This window comes from Neolamprologus brichardi, chromosome 3 (genome assembly GCF_056152115.1).
Source record: "Neolamprologus brichardi isolate AB-2024 chromosome 3, ASM5615211v1, whole genome shotgun sequence".
Lineage (NCBI taxonomy): Eukaryota > Metazoa > Chordata > Actinopteri > Cichliformes > Cichlidae > Neolamprologus > Neolamprologus brichardi.
The window spans coordinates 18421987-18442391 of record NC_142106.1 but is presented as its reverse complement, the minus strand read 5'-3'; the positions used below and the strand labels follow the sequence as shown (position 1 = coordinate 18442391).

At 38.8% G+C, this 20405-nt stretch overlaps 2 protein-coding genes across 2 annotated transcripts; both read left to right on the top strand.

The window, feature by feature from the left end:
• The first annotated feature begins 858 nt into the window (after positions 1–858).
• Positions 859–3701, top strand: LOC148103722 (high affinity immunoglobulin gamma Fc receptor I-like). Its single transcript, XM_087838196.1, has 7 exons — positions 859–865; positions 1015–1263; positions 1356–1622; positions 2365–2613; positions 2706–2972; positions 3323–3442; positions 3661–3701. The coding sequence occupies exons 1-7, from the start codon at positions 859–861 to the stop codon at positions 3699–3701; spliced, it is 1200 nt and encodes a 399-aa protein (XP_087694322.1).
• Positions 3702–14221: 10520 nt separating this feature from the next.
• On the top strand, positions 14222–15942 carry LOC148103721 (putative high affinity immunoglobulin gamma Fc receptor IB). The gene is made up of 3 exons (XM_087833217.1): positions 14222–14384; positions 14707–14973; positions 15797–15942. Exons 1-3 carry the CDS (start codon positions 14222–14224, stop codon positions 15940–15942), a joined length of 576 nt encoding a protein of 191 aa, XP_087689343.1.
• The last annotated feature ends 4463 nt before the right edge of the window (positions 15943–20405 follow it).

Here is a 20405-nt window from a genome sequence, read left to right as displayed (position 1 = left end):
TTTAGAAATGGTTTGCAGATGGAACGCAGAGAAGGCCAAAGAGTCAGCAGTGCTCAGCATCTCTGGGAACTCCTTCAAAACCATTTCAGGTGACTACCTTATGAAGCTCATCGAGAGGATGCCAAGAGTGTGCAAAGCACTAATCAAAGCAGAAAGTGGCTCTTTTAAAGAATCTAAAAATATAAAACAAGATTTGAGTTATTTTACAGTTTTTTGTTTACTATATAATTCCGTATGTGTTCAATTCATAGCTTTGATACCCTGAGTTAAAATCTACAATGTAAAAATTCATGAAAACAAACACAAACCAATGAATGAGAAAGTGGGTCATTTTTTTTTACTGGTAGTGTATATGCCACTAACTTAACTAGTGTATCACTCCAAAAATTACACTGTGATTCGTTATATATTGCACTGTCGACATCTACATTAAAAACTAATACGCAGTCACACTAAACACACTTTTCTGCTGTCTTTTTTTGCTTTAATTCAAGTTTTAAATGTATTTTTGTGAAGCACTTGCAGCAGTATTTAAAAATGTTTCTCTAAAGTCTGCTCAACACCAGAAGTGACCCTGCACAGGAAGCGGAAAACCTCAGCTGCATATTAAACATTAATGTTGCTTCAGTGTCACAGTAAGCAAGACAGCATGGAGGTCATACTTGTCTACAGTAAACTCTGTGAGTACAGTATATCTCTTGTCTCATGTACTTTACTTAAATATGTAAATATTTACAATATTATTATATTGTGTCTATAATACATATTAGTATGGAAATCCTCTTTATAAAGAAAAATCTGTTTATTTCTACAGGGTTGATGGTGATGACGACACATGTGCATACAAGTTATTCTACGATGTCTTGTAAGTAGCATGAATTGAAGTCATGTTTTCAGCCCTTCTGCCTAAATCCTTACTTTGTACTAAACTTGGATTTTGTGTTGGGATTGGTAAACCTCAATTTTTGGATCTCTTGGAACTCAGCAGATTACTGTATTTTCCTTCTTTCTCAGATTCGCCTTTTCATATCACTCCATCCAGACTGCAGCTCTTTGAATATGAGTCAGTCTATTTTACCTGTGATGGGGTTAATATTTCAGCCGAATTGAAAATGAGGAACAGTCAGCAAGTCCTTTCGAAATGTTCAAATAGCACTGTGATGAAAAGGTGCAGGATCAAATATGCTTTAGCTTCTGATAGTGGAGAATACTGGTGTGAGAGTGGGGCAGAGAGGAGCAATGCTGTCAGTATAACTGTTTCAGGTATGTTATTATCAGAATTAAAATGTAAAATTGAACGTTCTGTGATTAGCCATTGCAGATTTATGAATTTCTACATTTCTTCACATTTTCAGCTGGTGGTGCGATACTGGAGAGTCCTGTCCATCCTGTGGTGGAGGGAGATGCTGTTACTCTGCACTGTAGAAACAGGAAGACTTCCTCAAATTTCACAGCAGAATTCTACAAAGATAACTTCTTCATGGGCACCAGATATGAAGGAAAACTAGAAATCAAAAAGGTTTTAATGTCTCATGAAGGACTCTATAAATGCAAAATACATGGAGTTGGAGAATCACCAGAGAGCTGGATGGCTATCAGAAGGAAATCGAATGCAGGGGAAGGTATGGTTTTTCTGTTTATTTACTTATTTGATAGCATTTGTAAATTTATAATCACAGAACATCCGTGCTTTCAGTAAGCAGTTATAAGTGTCCTGCAGTACTTCAGAAATACTATTCAAATGTACTTAATCCCAGCAATCCTGGCTACCTGTCATGATTCAGCTTAACGCTCAGCGTAACGGAGGCAGGTTGGGACCCAAATGCAAAGTCACAGAGACACGAGGAATAACGTCAAAAGCACTACTTTATTGTAGGAATAAAGGGAAAACAGAGAACTAAACTAAACTGGGAAATGATTAACTGAAACGCGAGGAAACACAGCAATGAGCGAGGACGCAACACAGAATGGAGGGAGACGAGGACATACATACACAGAAGGATAACGAGGGACATGGGAACACGCAGAACACAGCTGACACAGATAATCATAACGAGACAGGGCATGAGCAAACATTACGCCTACTGACGGCAGACTGTCAAAGTAAAACAGGAAGTACACAGAGGCGCAGACAGGAGGGGAGGAGAGAACACAGGGAGAGCACAGACATAACGGGCTGGGGAAAATATGGAATAAAACACAAGGAGGAGGAACGAGGCAGGGGGACTCATAGATACTGACTAAATCCTTATTTCCTACCACCAACCCTGAATTAGTCTTGGTTTTCTGTTGGGAATGCTAAACCTTACTTTTTGGATCTCTGGCAATTCAGTTGATATTTTTTACATTGTTCTTCTTTCTCAGATTCGTCTTTTCATATAACTGCATCCAGACTGCACCTTTTTGAAACTGAGTCAGTCTATTTTACCTGTAAAGGGTTTAATATTTCAACCAATTGGAAAGTGAGGAACGCCAGGGAAATCATTTCTCAATGTTCAAATGGCACTGCGACAAAGACCTGCAGGATTGATCATGCCTCTGCTTCAGATAGTGGAGAATACTGGTGTGAGAGTGGGGCAGAGAGGAGCAATGCTGTCAACATCACTGTCTCATGTATGTTATTATCAGAATTAAAATCTGAAATTTAAAAGTTGTAAGATTGAACATTGGCACATCCATGAGATTTTAAAATTACTTCCCTTCAGCTGGTGGTGTGATACTGGAGAGTCCTGTCCATCCTGTGGGGGAGGGAGATGCTGTTACTCTGCACTGTAGAAACACAAACACTTCCTCCAATTTCACAGCAGATTTCTACAAAGATAATTTCTTCATTGGCACCAGATATGAAGGAAAACTAGAAATCCCTGATGTTTCAAAGTCTCATGAAGGACTCTATAAATGCAGAATACATGGGGTTGGAGAATCACCAGAGAGCTGGGTGGCTATCAGAAGGAAATCGAATGCAGGGGAAGGTATGTTTTTTTTTTCTACATTTTTTTTTCAATGTATTCGTTTATTAGTAGCATGGATGAATTTGTAATCACAGAACATCCACGCTTTCAGTGAGCTTTAATCTGAGCCTTGCTGTGCTTCAAACATAGTATTCATGTTTACTGAATCCCAGCAATTCTGGCTACTATACTGGGCGTGCATTTAAAGTAGTAAGTTGATCAAAATTTAAAATGAAGAAAGCAAAATGTACACTAAACATTCAAAGTTTAATGATATTGGTGTTCTGAAACAGAAAGGTTAATAATGACTTCCTGGGGAAACTTTTACAGGATGACTTATCAACCTTCTTTTTGTCTTTTTATTCTTCCAGCATCTCATGAAGAAATTGCTTTTTCACACAATTTCTACATCTTCCGGTGCACAGCTGTGACGGTTGGGTTGGCTCTGCAGCTGCTGGTGTTGGGACTACTTCAGTGGAAGCAGCAACTGGGTATATAATGTTGTGCTTGACAGTAAATTTTACAGTCTGTAACATATTCCCTAATTGTTTTCTTTTACCCTCAAGTATTTTAATGACTAAAACTCAAATTTATTTATTTATTTTAATTTATCCACTTTTGTTTATAATATTATACTGTTCTAAGCAATATATAGCCAACATTTCTCCAACCATCTACTGTATAATGCCCACTTTCTTTCTTCCTCCAGTGCTCAGTGTTCTCTTGTTTCTGACTGCACATTTTCAGTGAAATTGTGCCTCGAGAAGTGGTAAGTACTCATTGCTGCACTTAGAAAAAAAAATATATATATGCAGTTTACAAATTACATTGTTCTCGATAGGGATGGGTACCGGTATCGGCACCGGTTCTGACATAAACGGTAGTAACCAGACCGAAAAGCAGCGCACATTTCGGTGCTTTTTTGTCCTGACATGTCATATGCTTTGAATTCTAGCCAATCAATTTACGTTTCCGAGGATGGTAGGCCTGCCCAGGTACGTACGTTCTTTTAGAGCCGAGCTACAGATTAAATATGCCCAAGGCGAAGTGGTCAAAAGTCTGGCTGTACTTCACAGCAAAATATGCAAACTCAGCAGCCTGCAACAAGTGCTTTAAGCTGAAAGGAGGTAACACCTCAAATCCGATGAAACACCTGGCGACGCATAGCGGTTTTTTTAAAGCCGAAAAATGCGCCGTATTTGATAGCTTGCTGCGAGACCTCGCATCGAGTACATCTACGGCGGGTGGGTTGCCTGTTATCGGACCCGGAGTTAGCAACATCCCCCAAAAACCCAAAGAGTAGCGTCCTGGCCCCTAGCCCTGCCAGTGTAGCAAAAATGATGACGGATGATGATGGCAGCAGCGGCCGTTCTTCTCTGGGTCAGTAGCTTAATGTTGTTCATGTGTAATTTACGTTGAGTAGGCTAACCACGTTATTAAATAAATGCATGTAAGGTGAACTAGCAAACACCGTCATAGTTACATGCGGCTGTCTTCTTTGATGGCAGATACTCCCTTCACCCTGGCCAAAAAGGCTAAAATGACCAAAGAAAAAGTGGAAAACAGTTAAACATGAGAGGTTTTTGGACAAAGTTTGTGTTTTTTCCATTGTTTAAGCACTGCTTCCAGCCAAGAGTGATACCATAAACCCCCTATAGCTGCAGAAAAGGTTAACATTATCTTTTTACAAAAAAACAGCTGAACATGAGAGGTTTTTGGACCAATTTTGTGTTCTCCATTCTTTAAGCACCGGTTCGAGCACCGTTTAAGCACCGGCACCGTTTCAAAAGTACCGGTTTGGCACCGGTATCGGATAAAACCTAAAAGATACCCATCCCTAGTTCTCGACTTGGTAAATGTTAAGAGGTAAATTAATTTTGATCAACATGTATTGATATTGATTAACTTTATCTCTTTCAGTTGATGCTTTGATCCAAGAGTCCTGCTCATAATGTGATAGAGGAATAAGCTGCAATAATAACACATTGTCCACCAGCCTCCTGCCAGTGTTCCATAAGAAGTGGTATAATCTTCACGTGATCCTACAAGTCAATATTATAATTGGGCCAGACAATTCAGAGAAAGCTGGCTATCACAGTTGAGACTAGACTTGCTTCCTTATGATTTATACTTATACAGACACAGTTAGAACTAAGATATGGGTTTAACCCTGTTGAATTACTTGCTGCACTTCCATTTAACTTTAAAATGCTGACTTAGAAGACTGGCTTTTTTCCTCCAAAGGGAAATAAGTGCACTGTGGGAAATTCATGTTGTCAATACGTGACTACATGTACTTTCTGGTGCCTTTGCTTCACAGAGAGGCTCGTCTCCTTTTAAAGGTTGTTCTAACTATTGTAATGATGGCTCTGCTCTTGCAGCTGCTGGTGAAGGATGCCTTTACTGTCAGCCAGCAAGACAAGGATTAAATGTGTCTTTAAACATAGGTGTACTGAAAACTTTGCTTACAAACAAGTAACCTGTGAGGTATTTGTCACGTTTTAGTTAATGGACTCAGGCGCAGACCGGGAATCTTTGCAGAGTTAACAATCAGTTTATTTACACAACGACACCTGGTGATACTATTTACAAAGTGCTGGAGGGAGGGGAGGGGAGGGGGGTCCAGGGTTCTGGGGTATGTGAGGGGAAAGACGGGAATCAGACGCACTCCAAAGGCTCTCTCTCTTCACTCCCCACACTGGGGAAACACAAATCCACGCACTCGTCCACACGGAAACAGGTAGACAGGGAAAGGTCCGGGGTAGATCTGCACACAGAGACGGGGGTTAATGACAAACAGACGGAAATAACTTTACGGAGTTTAACTCACAAATGGTTGAGAGACTGACGCTGATAGCTCAACGATCCAGCAATGAGTGACACAGTGCTGCCGTCTTAAATCGGCCTTGCGATCATCCCGATAGGCAGCAGGTGCGTGGGCCAGGGGCGGGAGCCCACAATGAGCACCGCCCCGGCAGGTGGGTGTGAGAGAGAGAGAGAGAGAGAGAGAGGAAAACATGTTGCCTAATACAGGATCAGCTGGTGAGGCACAGGGACCATGACAGTATTTCTCATCCATCATTATATTATTAAATGTATATTTATCTTTTTGCAGTCAGGTGAAAGTAGAATCATTCTTACTGTCAAACATCTAAAATATATTTTTCAATATGCTTTTTTCTGTTTTTATTTGAAACATGTAGTTGAGGTTTGGGGCTATGGTTGTAGTTTCTCATGATGTCTTGACCCTTGAGGTTAAAACAAAACATAGGTGTGATAATGTATCGACATGCTGTTGTCCACATTTATTTTTGCAAAGGCTGTTGCCAAAAATTAAAAACCACCATCTCTAGACACATGTATATTTTAAGGGCCTGGACGGGGTTTTGTCAGCAGTCTTTTTACAGGTTCTACTACATGCAGTTCAGTAAGGCCCAAACATCTGAAAGAAGGACACAGTTTAAGTGAATAAGAACATGCTTTCACAAAAAAGCTTTTTAAAATGTTTTTTTCTTTTTTTTGCACAAAGAGCTGGATTTAAACCTAAAAAAAAAGATTTTATGACTATACTATACTCTCCATAAAGGGAATGATCAACAGTAGGTGAAACCAATGAGACTCAGACAAATGAATTTGTAAAATCAATAGCAAAATAATCTCCAAAAAGTTGATTCTGTTCATCTGGACGTAGCGTTTTGTAGGAGAAACATTTCGTCACTCATCCAAGTGACTTCTTCAGTCTCAGCTGACTGCAGGTTTCCCCAATCTTATAAACAGTACATTTGCATAATGACTGAAACCAGCCCACTGAAGGAACAATGGGCTGGGAGGTCAGTTCCTTAATCTTAATTATGCAAATTCTCATGACCACTGACCAAAACCCACTGATCAAAGCCCACTAAACAATGTCCATGAGTACCATTCACAGAGAGTTGGGGAATGGCTGCAATCACAGTATTGTAAGATGGTGACGAGGTAGCTCTTCTGTGTTGTGCCATCTGCTTCGCCAAAGGTTGTTTGGTTTCCCCGATGTATAAATCCTGACAATCCTCCTTGCACTTAACAGCGTACACTATGTTACTCTGTTTGTGTCGGGGGACCCGATTCTTGGGGTGGACCAGTTTTTGGCGCAGCGTGTTTTGGGGTTTAAAAGCCACAGAGACCCGGTGTTTAGAAAAAATGCGTCTCAGCTGTTCCGATACTCCTGACACGTACGGGATCACTACAGGTTTTCGCTTGGGCAGCGGTTGTCCTTCTCTCCTGGATTGGCTGGAGCTTTCTTTAGGTGTCTTTCCAGCTTTGACAAAAGTCCAGCTGAGATAACCACATTTACTCAGGGCCTTCTTGATGTGCCTTGATGTGGTACATCTTTCGCCATCTTACAATACTGTGATTGTGGCCATTCCCCAACTCTCTGTGAATGGTACTCATGGCCATTGATCAGTGGTCTTTGATCAGTGGTCTTTGATCAGTGGGTTTTGGTCAGTGGTTGTTGATCAATGGTCATGAGAATTTGCATAATTATGATTAAGGAACTGACCTCCCAGCCCATTGTTCATTCAGTGGGCTGGTTTCAGTCATTATGCAAATGTACTGTTCATAAGATTTGGGGAAACCTGCAGTCAGCTGAGACTGAAGAAGTCACTTGGATGAGTGATGAAACATTTCTCCCACAAAACGCTACATCCAGATGAACAGAATCAACTTTTTGGAGATTTACTTTCCTGGATCATTGAGAATTCATCAACACAATAGAAAAATACAACTAAAAGCTCATTTATAGAAGCCACCAGAAACACACAAAAAGCTTTTTTTGTTGATCATAGATTACACTGAAAATAATATATGCAGACTAATAAAATTCTCACCATAAAGATTTTCATCCTTACATATAATGTTTTTTGTGTTTTGTTTTTTTTTTTAGAATATTTTTAATTTGTATTGGTGTAACTTTCTGTGATATACAAATAATACATTTACAAGATGTTTTTCATAAAGATTTCTCAGCTTTTGCATTATAAAATGTCTTTCTTACTAAGCTGGTCTATATTTTTTTAACCAAGTGTGCTTTAACTTATATTATAACAAAATTAAAATGAGGTTAAAACAGGAAGTCTAACAGATGACTTCAGCTTGTATGTCCACATTAAACAAAGAAAATTGTGACCCTCATGGTCCTAGAGTGTCTTTGTTTCGGCCTCCCTTTTTAGCTCCATTGTTTCTCTCTCTCACACACACACATACACACACACACACACACACACACACGGTTCACAGCGGCTGTGCCGACAATATTGCTCGCCCGAGCCTGTCTGTTTCAGGGCGGTGCTACGAGGGAGGCCATGTTCAGGTATGGAGTGTGGCTGGACTGTGCGGTGACGCGGCGTCAGGAGGAGACAGGTCTGCTATTGTATAGGGGTATTTTAAAATTGTATTTGTAATTCTGGTTTTACCTTTTCCCATGGAAATAAATGGTCTGTTTAAGGCCGATTTAGTCTCTGCAGAGGTGGGTCGAGTATCCAGTAAGAGTAGCATTACTTTAAAATAGTATTACTCAAATAAAAGTGAAAAGTAGTCATCAAAAAAGTTACTCAAGTAAGAGTAAAAAAAGTACTTGGCGAAAAGACTACTCAAGTAGCGAGTAACTGTTTGAAATGTCCGATTTATTTTATAAATAAATGCTATCAGACAAACAAAAATAAATAAATATACAAATTTTAGTATTTTCAAAAGGAATATATGTAAAAACATCAACAAAATAAGGCACAACAATTCTAATTTCCAGATTTCAGTTTTTCACAACATAAAGCTTTTTTCACCAATACCTACAGTAAATAATAAACAGTGCAAACAATTTCCAGTGACAAGATATGCTGTAAACTTTATATTCATTTTTGCTCCAAATGGCACAGCAGCCTCAGAGAAAACATTAGAACGAGGCATCTTCAACATATGTTCATACAAGGCAGCTCAGTTTACTATAAGTTGTATGGGTGTGTGTCTATTTCTGCATATTTAGCAAAAATGTTCCATTTCTTCACTCAGTGAGGTGATGGTTAAGCTTCAGCAGTAGTTTGCTCTCAAGGTTCTTTTTGTGAAGCTCTAACTGTTTAGCGAACAGGAGTCCTGCATGACTAAGAAGTCCTTCACAAGCTCCAGATGCAGGAAGAGCTGTATTGATTTTGATCGACAGCTTCTTGATGTGAGGAATGCCATGCAATAGATCCACACCTCCAGTGAATGGACATGAAAGGTACCTCTCCAGCCCTGCTTCTGGCTTTCCTGACCCCATGGATCCATCATCTTCGTCGGTTAGGCTGCTGTTTGTGCTGGCCTCACCCAGCTCTGTGTCTAGGTGATGTCTGATGAAGTGGAGACCTGTGGAAAGATGTAAGGTTTTCAAAAGAATTAGGTCTGGTCATTATAGTGCTGTATACACTGCCAAGCTGCGGATGTTTGTTTGGAGCTAGCCTCCAAAAGCTGGGCATACACTGTGCGATTTTTGGCCCATTTTGAGCCGATTTTTCAGTTGCGCAACCGTTTTGGGGATCGGCCCGAGTTTCGCCTTAATCGTGTGTGCATCGTGTAGTATACATGGGGTAACAAAAAGCAGTTAACACCTCACGACCAGCTCCCAATCATCAATCGTATGGTCGCAAGATAAACCTGTTTGAAATCCTGTTGCCCCTCAACGCAGCAGCTCACACTGCGCACGCACAAACACAAAAGTTTATTGTTCTAACAATATACTTTTCATGTTCATGCAATATACCTTTCACGTTTGAACAATATAATATTTATATTGTGTCTGTGTGAGTGAGTGAAAGACAAGAGGGAGAGCGAAGGACAGATTTTGTATGATAAGCTTCATGTTATGAATGCACAGTTTGAGCACTCAGGTCGCATCAGAGCATCGGGCCGTATAGTGTGAGACCCTGCATCGTGACCTCTGAACTTCTAAAAATTCAATTCAATTCAATTCAATTGTACAGTTTGAGCAGGAGCTGAATAACGCGACTGAAAAAAATCGCACAGTGTTTGCCCAGCTTAATGCAGACTGTTTAAACTAAACAAGCTGCTGTTTCACATAATAAACCCTGTCAGCCGCAATATTGCCTTCTGTTTTAACACTAAAGCAGTAGAGACGAGCTGTTTACATCTGCGTGGAACTCTAGCGGCATTAACCAGGCAGCCGAAGCTGCACAAAAAAACCCACAAACTTATCTCACCACAACGTAGCGCCGAAAATATGACTCGCAGCTCGAGCTCGACACAGCTGCTGTAACATAAGACTGACATCCAGCTAACCACAGCTAAAAAGATATTTACAGAAAACTTACCGTTTCCTCAGGTTACACGAGTTGAGTTGTTTCATGCTGAAAAGTTGGTTTGTTTTGGCTCTCACTGAAGACACCGACACTGAAGACATAGCTGTTCTTTTGTACTGCTTTTAAGAGAAACATTCTTAGTATGTGAGGAAAATGCTGTTCATCCTCCTCAGCTCTAGCGTAGACAACTGGCTCTGCCATGTGTCTTCTTTCCGTGTGTCCGCTACTGTGTAGTGATGGGTCGTTCGCGAACGAAATGACTCTTAGAGCCGACTCTTTGAAGTGAACGACGCGAGTCGGCTCCTTATTGGGAGTCGTGAGGTTTTTTGTTTTTTTCTTTCTCTCACCCTCTCTCTCGCCCTTTTTTCCGCTAAACTCAGCACGCGCGGCCTGTACGTTGGACTGGGCAGAGGGGGGAGGGGCGTTAGTTACACTCGCAGTAGCACAGGAACAGAGCCAGAGAGAAAGAGAGCGAGGGACAATTAGAAAGGTATAGTAATCATCCACTATTTTCAGTTGCAGATGATAAAGGATTCAAAAATCATGCAGGCCCATATGACAGAGAATGTGCATCTTCTTTTTGTTTTAATATTTTAATTTATATTTAATTGTGTTGTGGTTTGCAGTGTTTTGTGTTGTTTCATGTTAAATTTGTTTAAAAGGAAAAAGCTGAAAATTTAAATAGTTAAAAGTTTAAAATGTAAATAGTTGTTCTTTGTATTATATGATTTATTTATTACATTTTATGTGGAGTGAATAAATAAAGTATATTTATGGTGGCCCTTAGAGACAAAGCACGTACAAACTCCAAAACACGTAAAAACTCCAAAACACGTAAAAACTCCAAAACGCGTAAAAACTCAGACGCACTTACAAACCCTGAAGCATGTACAAACTCCAAAACACGTAAAAACTCAGAAGCACGTACAAAAAAGACAACAGACGTGCTCCAGGATGCTAGGGTGCAGTGTTGAGCTTTTGTTACCTAGTGGCTACACAAGCCAGGAAGTATCAACAACCGGATTTGGTGTGTGGTAGTAACAGGTAAATGATTTTTTTTTTTAATTATTTGAATAAATATGAGTGCTTGTCTATAAATACACAAACAATACACACATGCTTTCAATTGTGTAATTTAAGTGATCTGGGTAGCTCTGTTTTGGAAGTTCAGTAAACGCTAGAAATATGTTTTGGAGTTTGTATGTGCTTTTTGGAGTTTGTATATGCTTTAGAGTTTTTACGTGCTTTGTCTCTAGGGGCCATATATAAACATATATAAATAAAACCACTTTTTTTTACGTTAGTAATTCATTTTCTGCATAATTTTATATTATTGTTAATGATTAAATAATTAAAGCAACAAAACAACCTGAAGAGCCGGTTCGGAGTCGAAAGAGCCGGCTCTTTTTAGTGAGTCGAGCCGAAAGAGCCGGCTCTAAAAAGAGCCGGAAATCCCATCACTACTACTGTGAAATGCTTGGGCCGCTCTGCCCACCACAGTTTCAAACTGGTCATGTGACTGCATGGCCACATCTGATTGGTAAAAAAGTTACCGGAAACTCCACTGGTGGCATGTTATCTAATGTGTTAAACTAATTATTTTTTTAAAAAAAGTAACGAGTCGAATTTTGCAAATGTAGCGGAGTAAAAGTACAGTTTCTTCTTCACAAATGTACTCAAGTAAAAGTAAAAAGTATAGTGCAAAAAAGATACTTTAAAAGTACATTTTTTTTCAAAAACTTACTCAAGTAAATGTAACGGAGTAAATGTAACTCCTTACTACCCACCTCTGAGTCTCTGTGCCCTTAGCGTTACCCACTCATTCCCCTTCTTCTTATGTGAACGGACTTTGTGGTGAAGATTTAGATCCATCAGTTTTAGCGGCTACAGAAGCTGCAATAATGCGCGCCCCAATGTCATTTGCCATTTTAGTAGGAGCCCTGTACACAAATGAATCTAGTATGATTGTGTGTGCCGAACATGCCCTGTAGAGGTCACTGGCTCACTTTGTATATCTAAATATTTGTAACAGTGGCGGTTATTCGACTGCTTTGTTCTCATTGCTCCCCGTGTGTGTTGTTATTAAAATAAAATTCCTGACTTAACCATTTTTTTTTTAGATAAAATGTTAGTCATTGTTCCTGACCAACAACCAAGTGACATGAGATAATATGCAACAACAGGTTTAATTTTGCACTGGGGAGCTCCAGAATCATCATGCTTTAGTTGGTTTTTAGTACTTAATCTAGGAGGTTCCCATGAGGTATCTTGTAAAGGTATTTTTTGGGCAGATCAGTTGTCTGTATGGGGTCATAATACCAGACAAGACCTCATGCTACAGTAAAAAGTTGACACCTCTATACTTCAGCAGTAAGCCAAACAGGAAGAGGTTGTTAGCTATAATAAACTGCATATCGCTGTGATGATCTGTCAGCAAGACAACATGGAGGTTACGCTTTTCTGCATTAGATTGTGTGAGTACTGAGTTTGTTACACATCTGAGGTGTTGCTGCTGCTTTTTATCTAGCAGTTGTAATAATTTGTAGCTCAATACATTAGTATTAAACTTTCACCAGAAGAGTATCAGCACTATTGATTCTACAAATATCAGAATCTCCAACTGTGAGCGTAACTTTCATTTTTCTTTAAAACATATTCAGTATTTTTATGATTTTGGTGATGAGCCTTGTGCAATGCTGTTTTCTGGCCAAACACAAAGCATAGCAGGATTACATGCAAAGTCTAATAAGAAGAAATACAAATTCATTCAATGACCACATTAGGCTGTGAAGTTTTACAGACATGAATGCTGCTCAAACCCTTCGCAGAGTTTCCAAACCACACAGCGTCTCTATATTCATATTTATGTAACTCGTTTATTCTTTTTTAAGTCTTAGTGTTTCAGCCTGACAAACTATCTGCAGTACAACCACAACACTTCTCGAACTGTGTGAAAAGAGGCTGTGAATTTGTTTCTGTGAGGGTTATTTAATGACTACTAAGGTCATGATTTTTTTTTTTTATCCAGGTGAGCATTGAACATTTACTAATTTACATGAAAGAACAGGAGTAAAAAAAGATTCAGTACAGGTTAGCAATCTAAGCAGAGATGACTACACCACCTTCTCTTCGACCATCTTCAGTTTCCAAGCCAGCTGAGAGACGTGATCTCGCCGGCAAATTCTGGGTCTGCTTCTGTCTTCAGGACATGCCTGAAACACTTAATCTAGGAGGTTCCCATGAGGTGTCCTTTCAGATGTCCTGATATGTTCAGCTTAATAAATATTGTTATCTCTTAAATACCGTATACTTAAAGCAGAAATATATTTATTAAGTTGGAAGCTGATGGACAAGTCACAGTGATGCAGTCAAATCTGATATATTATTATAATATTATTTATTTTTTGGACCTTTTGGGATGGGTAGGTTTATAAACAAGTTCACTGACAACATATTACCATCAAGACTATAGCATATAATTCACATTATTTTGTCATAGCCTTTAATTTTGCATTCAGCAAAATTCCTTCCAAAGTCTAACAAAGCCATAAGATCACCTGTGGGTCAAGTTGAGTTATATTTTATTTAAATGTGTCTTTTATTCACTTATCTTTAAAGCTTTCACTTGTTATTTGTTTCTTCAGTGATAAATACCTGGCTGCTGCTGGTGATACAAATTTGGGATAGTTGTGATGCTCAAACAAGTAAGTGAAAGTTAATTTGATTCCTTTGCACAATTTAGTAACTTTCTGATTAATGTCAGTCAGGATTCTATGTTTGATTTGTTAATTGTCACTTGACAAATTTTTAATGATCCTGTCTTTCTCTTTGTCAATAGATTCAGCTTTTCCTCATGTTGTTCCAAACACTTCTCAGCATTATGAATACAGCACAGTGTCTTTTGACTGTAAGGAGTTTGATGTGTCTCCTGGATGGAAACTAATGAGGAAAGCAACAGATGTTGATACAGCGTGTGGGACTAGCTGGGGAGTTTTCAGTGGGTCCATTTGCATCTTCAGAAATGTTTATATTGAAGACAGTGGACAGTACTGGTGTGAGAGCGGAGATGGAAAGAAAAGCAGCCCTGTCAACATCACCATTTCACGTAAGTTTACTGTACCTGTGTTCACTGACATTTATGTTTATGTTGGTAAAGAAATCTGTGGTGAATTGCATATTAAAATGTGTTTTATGAGCTAAAGTACACCACTATACAGAGCTTGTTGAGAAATCAGCTAAATATTCTGATAATTATATATCTGCTAAGTGTTTTCCTGTGCAAGTGAAAAAAAGAAAGAAGAAAAAAATTGATAACATACTGGACATGAAAGTGCTCAAATCCTATGAGAAACGGCTTTCAAACACATGATTTTCATTTGCGCTGAGCTATAAACGTCTAATTATACCATATATTATAATTATAACAGCTGGTCCTGTGATCCTGGAAAGCCCTTTAATTCCTGTGGTGGAGGGAAACACTGTGAGTCTGCGCTGTAAAAACAGCACAGATTTCACCAAAACCTCCACTTCCATATCCTTCTATAAAAATGGCCTCTTTATCAAGAGCATCTCCACCAGCACTTTGATCATCCGCAATATTAACAAGTCTCATGAAGGACTCTACAAGTGCAACATCTCAGGAGCTGGAGAATCACCTGAGAGCTGGCTGGCTGTCAGAAGCAGAGACAACACAGGTGAGAGTACACATTACTGTGGTGTTTGTGTGTGTTTGTGTGTGTGTGTGTGTGTGGTGTAATGTATTTTGAGATGTGTTTCAGGTCACATACTTTTCAGGCTGTTAGAGGCCTACACTTCATATAAAATATGGACATATATTAATCCCCCACTAAACGTGGGAAACTCTGGTAGACAAAGAGACAAATAATCACTTCTTTAAAATGAGAGACAAAAGCTTCGAACCAACATTGGAGGGTTTGTTTCTGTAAAGACACTGCAAAACTGCAAAAACCAAGAAAAGGCATTTTGGAAAAAAAAAATCTTAGTGCCTTATATTACATGACATACGCTAATGCTTTAGTAAATCAAACTGTACCTAATATAACCACTAGAAAAGAGTAGACAATAGTTAGCATTTATTCTGCTAGCTTAATGCAGAATAAATGCATTAATAATAGATATTATTAGAAATTCACTAAGAACTCTTTGCATGTGCTAATGTAATTAGCATTGGCAGTGTGATCATATGATAGCATCATAACTTACCCAGTATAAACTGAAATGTTTTCACTCGCCTGGAATATTTGACCCTTTTATTGCTTTAATAAAGAAACTCATTGTCAGTATAACTGGGCTCGTATCACCTGCCTGTACAATTGATGCATGTATTTGAAAGTATGACAGAGCATCATTTTGGGGCATCATTTGTCCTCTAGACGGAGAGTTTTATATTGTAAATTAAGTCTTTTTTTTGACAAGAACAAATAATAATTGGTTATTTAAACCCAAATTTTACAAATTAAGGATTTTTTTTGTTGTGTTTTGTTTTTTTTTTTACAGACAATGACATGGTGACTCTCCTTTGTTATGATCAACTTCCTGTTTTGCTCTACTTCCTGCTAAGAACTGTTGGCACCATTTTATGGGTCACTCTGCTGCTGGTGGTGTTAAGAAAACGTCAGCCTTGGAATGACCATGCTATATAGAAAATGTGCACAATTGTAAGCAACAAAATTGTAAAAAATACATTTTCTATATTATGATAGAATATATATATATATATATATATATATATATATATATATATATATTATAATAGAAGCCTTTGAAAATTATTTCTATGGATAAATGCAATTTAGACAGACTGCTCTGTCTACCACTGGTAAACAGAGCAGTCACCCGAGACTGCAAGACCATACTGACCAGCCTGTGCACCGCCTGGATTGACTGCAAGAAAGCCTATGACTTGATGCCCCACACTTGGATCCTAGATCAACAGGACTAAGAGCCTTCATCAGGAACTCTGTGGGGATGTGGGGAACAACACTAGAGGCCATCTTCAAGCCAATAGCATGTTGCCATCAAGTGCAGGATCTACCAAGGAGACGCAAGGAGCAAGAGGAGCATTCATGGAAGGGTAAAGACCGTCTGCAGGGGCGAGAGGATAATTTTTTGAATAGATATATAGATATAGACAGATATTTTTATCACCAGCTAACCTGTTTAGATATTTTGATATTTTGTCATGGACCTGTTTGAAAAAACACCCAAAACAAAGAAAAACACACATTATCTGTCTAGTATAACTATGTATTTTGGGCATAGAAGTAGATCAGTCGTGTATATTAATTATTTTACGTGCCACAATCTCATGAGTTTAAATGTCTTTTAATCTTCTCAGTGTTTAAGTCTGTTATACAACCACAGTGTCTCCAAAGTTCTGTCAACAGAGTTTGCAAGTTTGCAGAGAGCTCAGTGAAAGACTACTGTGGTCATGAAAGGAAGAACAAATAAATTATTCAGTTACTTCTTTCTGACTTATTAAATCTTTTTTATCATGTAGATTAAAGGCCATGTGTGATGTCATTTGTACTAGAAGCGGATGTAAGATGGACTCCACTAAATCTGTTTCTTAATTGTATTATTATATATTATATTATTAGAAACCCCATAAAAATTTGAGATCCAGTTTATGCGTCGTATACCTTGAGCTGAATTTAATTTGAATGTCGTGTGTAGGTTTCAGAAATGCCCAATGGTTAATGGAATGTGTTAATGGGATTGCAGTGTATAAAAACAGTGTGTTATCATTTTGATAGTGACAGTAACACACATTATAAATCTACACAGAAACAATATCCCCTGATTTATTTATTGATCTTTTTTTTTTAGATATCTCTAAAAATGTAATTTACATTTTTTGAAAGTAGTGTATTTTGTTAGATTATTGGTGTTTATCGTTGGTATTTAACTAACGTTCCTCTCTGACACTGAAATTCTATTTAAGACTTCTTTAGACACAATATATTATTGTTTGAGCATGAGGAACTGAAACTAAAAATTTGTAGGGTTTTTTTGTTTGTTTTTGTTTGATTCTGTTTGGTTTTAAGAACTGAAATTTCTTTGGCTCTCTAAGTGGTTTCTGTATTTAACGTACTTCCTGAAATCCTGGTTTTTGAGGCTTCATGTGCTGTGATACTCATCACTAAACAATACTGGACATAAAGCCTGTACATATTTATTTTTATTGTTAATGAATCATTTTAATTTTATACCACTAATAAGAATTTCCAAATAAACAAATATTACAACTTGTATCTGGTGGGTCTTAGACATCTGGCCTGAGACTCTTCTCGGCTCTTGTTAGCTAGCCTCTAGCAGGATTGGCTGCCCATTTCCTCTAGTTCTTTGAGAGCTCTGTCTTCCTCCTTCCTCTTAGGTGGACACAGGTTTTTCATTGAGATGTGTGGCCTTGTGTCCTGGAGAGCAATGGAAGATCCTGGGTCTTCATCATTGCTGCATCTTCTTACCCTTAAATGTCTTTCGTGGCAAAGACATTTGTAACTTTATTCTACAGTGAATCTTTCTGTGTCTCTTTTCTCTTTTCTCTCCCCTCAGGCCCTACTCAGTCACAGCAGATGGTTTTTCCTCCCCATTGCTCCCAAGTTCTTGAACATAATGATTTTTCTGATTGTTGGGGTTTTCTGTGTATTAAAATACAGTCTTTTGCTTAAAATATAAAGCACCTTGAAGGGGCTATATATTTTAAAATTGACCTCACATATGGCTGCAACAAAACAAGAAACGCATATTAATAAGTTGATTAAAAGAATAAAAGCAAACGCTTATTACACCATCATTATCTGCAAATGCTCATTGGAGCAGATATTTTTGGTGGTTTAGTATACAAGTATGTGTTTTTTATTTTCATTTCACATACCTCAGAGGAGATGAGAGATGAGATAGTGTGGTTTCAAATGAACTTTAATTACTTTAAACATGCAATTGAGTTAAAAATGACCCAGTTTCTGTTTCTAGTAATGAAATGTGCCCCTTTCTAAGCATAGTGTCCTGCATAGACACACCAAAGATGATAGGCAGAGGTTTCACTGTTAGACTTAAATAAGCTGCTTACTGTTAAATCAGCAGTCATTACGTGACTTACCAGACAGACCACATCTGCTTTTATTAAGCTACACACACCTCTTGTACTTTCGTTTTGTTCCACTCAGCTGTTTTTTTAAGGTATGACTTCTAATGACTTCTCACAAATAAGGTGCATAATCAGAACTTTAGAGATGCCAGTGGGTGACTGAAGATATCCAGTTACAAGGATATCTTTTTTACAATGTCATACTTTGTAAAAACAAAAACAAAGAAACAGTTTATCTTCCCTACTAATAGTAAGAACAACATTCTACAATATTTAATCAGATATCTACTGGATTGGAAGAAAGATTCCCTTCACATTTTTTGTAGAGAACTAAAACATTGACTCATCTTTTCTTCAGTAATCTATAGAGCACACAGGAAATAAACCTTCTTCACAGGGAGCAGGAAGTGAAATATAACAAGCACCTGAAAAAAGATCACACCGACCACTGCAGGGTTTGAATTAAATCGTGCAATTCACTGCAGCTTTTCTTTAAGTGTTGTTTTCACAAACCATATATGTTTTCAATTTGTACTGGGAGGCCGAGCCTTCAGCTTTCAGGCCCCTCTTATAGGGAACCAGCTCCTAGTGTCACGGTTTGCCAGGGCAAGCCGTGGGGAATGTTAGAGAAAGGACCCAAACGCTGGACTTAGTGCAATTAACAGTGCATTTATTTACAGTGGGGGTAAATATACACCACACAATAAGTCTCCCGAGTGCTCCCTCAACTCCTGTGTCGTGCCTTCTCCCAAGTGCTGGTATTCCGTGCTCTCTGCTCCTGTGCCTACGCACACCCCGTGCGTCCTGCAGTCCCGTGTTCCGCTCTCCTGAGGAAAAACCAACAGACGCAGCCGTTATGGCACCACTCCAGCAGGCATACACTTAACAGTACTTGCGACACTGACATGGAGTCTAACTCAACGATCCTGCGCCGGAGGAAGCTCCATTGCTCTGTTAAGTAGCTCCCCCGACGAGCCTGATCAGAAGCAGGTGTGTGGGAACCTGGGCGTGACCAGCAGCTGGCAGGGCCACACCCATCGGGCCTGCAGGTGGCTGTCCTTCATCCTCCAGCCACACACACACACACACACACACACGTACACAAACCAGCATGGAACACAAGAGCACAGTGCAGCAAACATACACCCAATAATAATCATAATAATAAAGGTCCACACTGTTCACGGACCCCGAGTCCCCGGAACCGGGTCCGTGACACCTAGTTTGGATTTGGGCGACTCTCTACATTTAAGATTAGGCTAAAAACGTTTTGATAAAGCTTACAGTTATGTCTGGATCACATGACCCTGCATTTTCTCTTAGTTATCCTGCCATGGTGGATCATGGGAAGCCCACAGCACCCTAGAAATAGAAGTATTTCTTCTACACGCTGCTCTTTTCATTGTTTATACACAATTCTGCATTTAATCAGTACTATTTTAATTGTAGCAAGACTTCACACCTTTAAATGGTCATTTGAGATATGACCTATTGCAAGTTCCCGTTTTTATAAGTTTAGCAGGACTGCTACTTCTGCTTTTGTACGTGTTCGTTTGTTAACCACCTTGAAGCCACTTTTGTTGTGATTTGGTGCTATATACATAAAATTGAAATGAATATTCCACTGTGATCTAACAACTATAGTAGGAGGTGATGCTATATTCGGCTGCATATATATTTGCACACTAACTTTGGTTTGATGTCTTGTGTCTTCAGAGCCGCTGTTTTGCATTCTTTTGTTGCAACAAGTTGTTGACTTACTTTTGAGTTCCTATTATTTTGAAGCAATCTGGCTTCTCTCTTCTAACCTCTGACATAAACAAGGCATTTTCACCCACAGAACTGCCTGTTACTGGAATTTCCTCTTTTGGAATATTCTCTGGAATATATATAGATAATTGTGTGGTAAAATCCCAGTAGATCTCAGTTTTTGACCGAGATGCATAATTATATTATGCATTATATATTATAAGAAATTAACGCATAATGTCATTAATTTGACCACAAGGTGGATTT

Excerpts from the sequence above, each read along its gene's own strand:
- LOC148103721 (XM_087833217.1), top strand. The coding sequence starts at position 14,222 with ATGAGGAAAGCAACAGATGTTGATACAGCGTGTGGGACTAGCTGGGGA. Across the intron at positions 14,385-14,706 it reads TGTCAACATCACCATTTCAC|CTGGTCCTGTGATCCTGGAA; the intron begins GTAAGTTTACTG and ends TAATTATAACAG. Across the intron at positions 14,974-15,796 it reads CAGAAGCAGAGACAACACAG|ACAATGACATGGTGACTCTC; the intron begins GTGAGAGTACAC and ends TTTTTTTTACAG.
- LOC148103722 (XM_087838196.1), top strand. Across the intron at positions 1,264-1,355 it reads TGTCAGTATAACTGTTTCAG|CTGGTGGTGCGATACTGGAG; the intron begins GTATGTTATTAT and ends TCACATTTTCAG. Across the intron at positions 2,614-2,705 it reads TGTCAACATCACTGTCTCAT|CTGGTGGTGTGATACTGGAG; the intron begins GTATGTTATTAT and ends ACTTCCCTTCAG.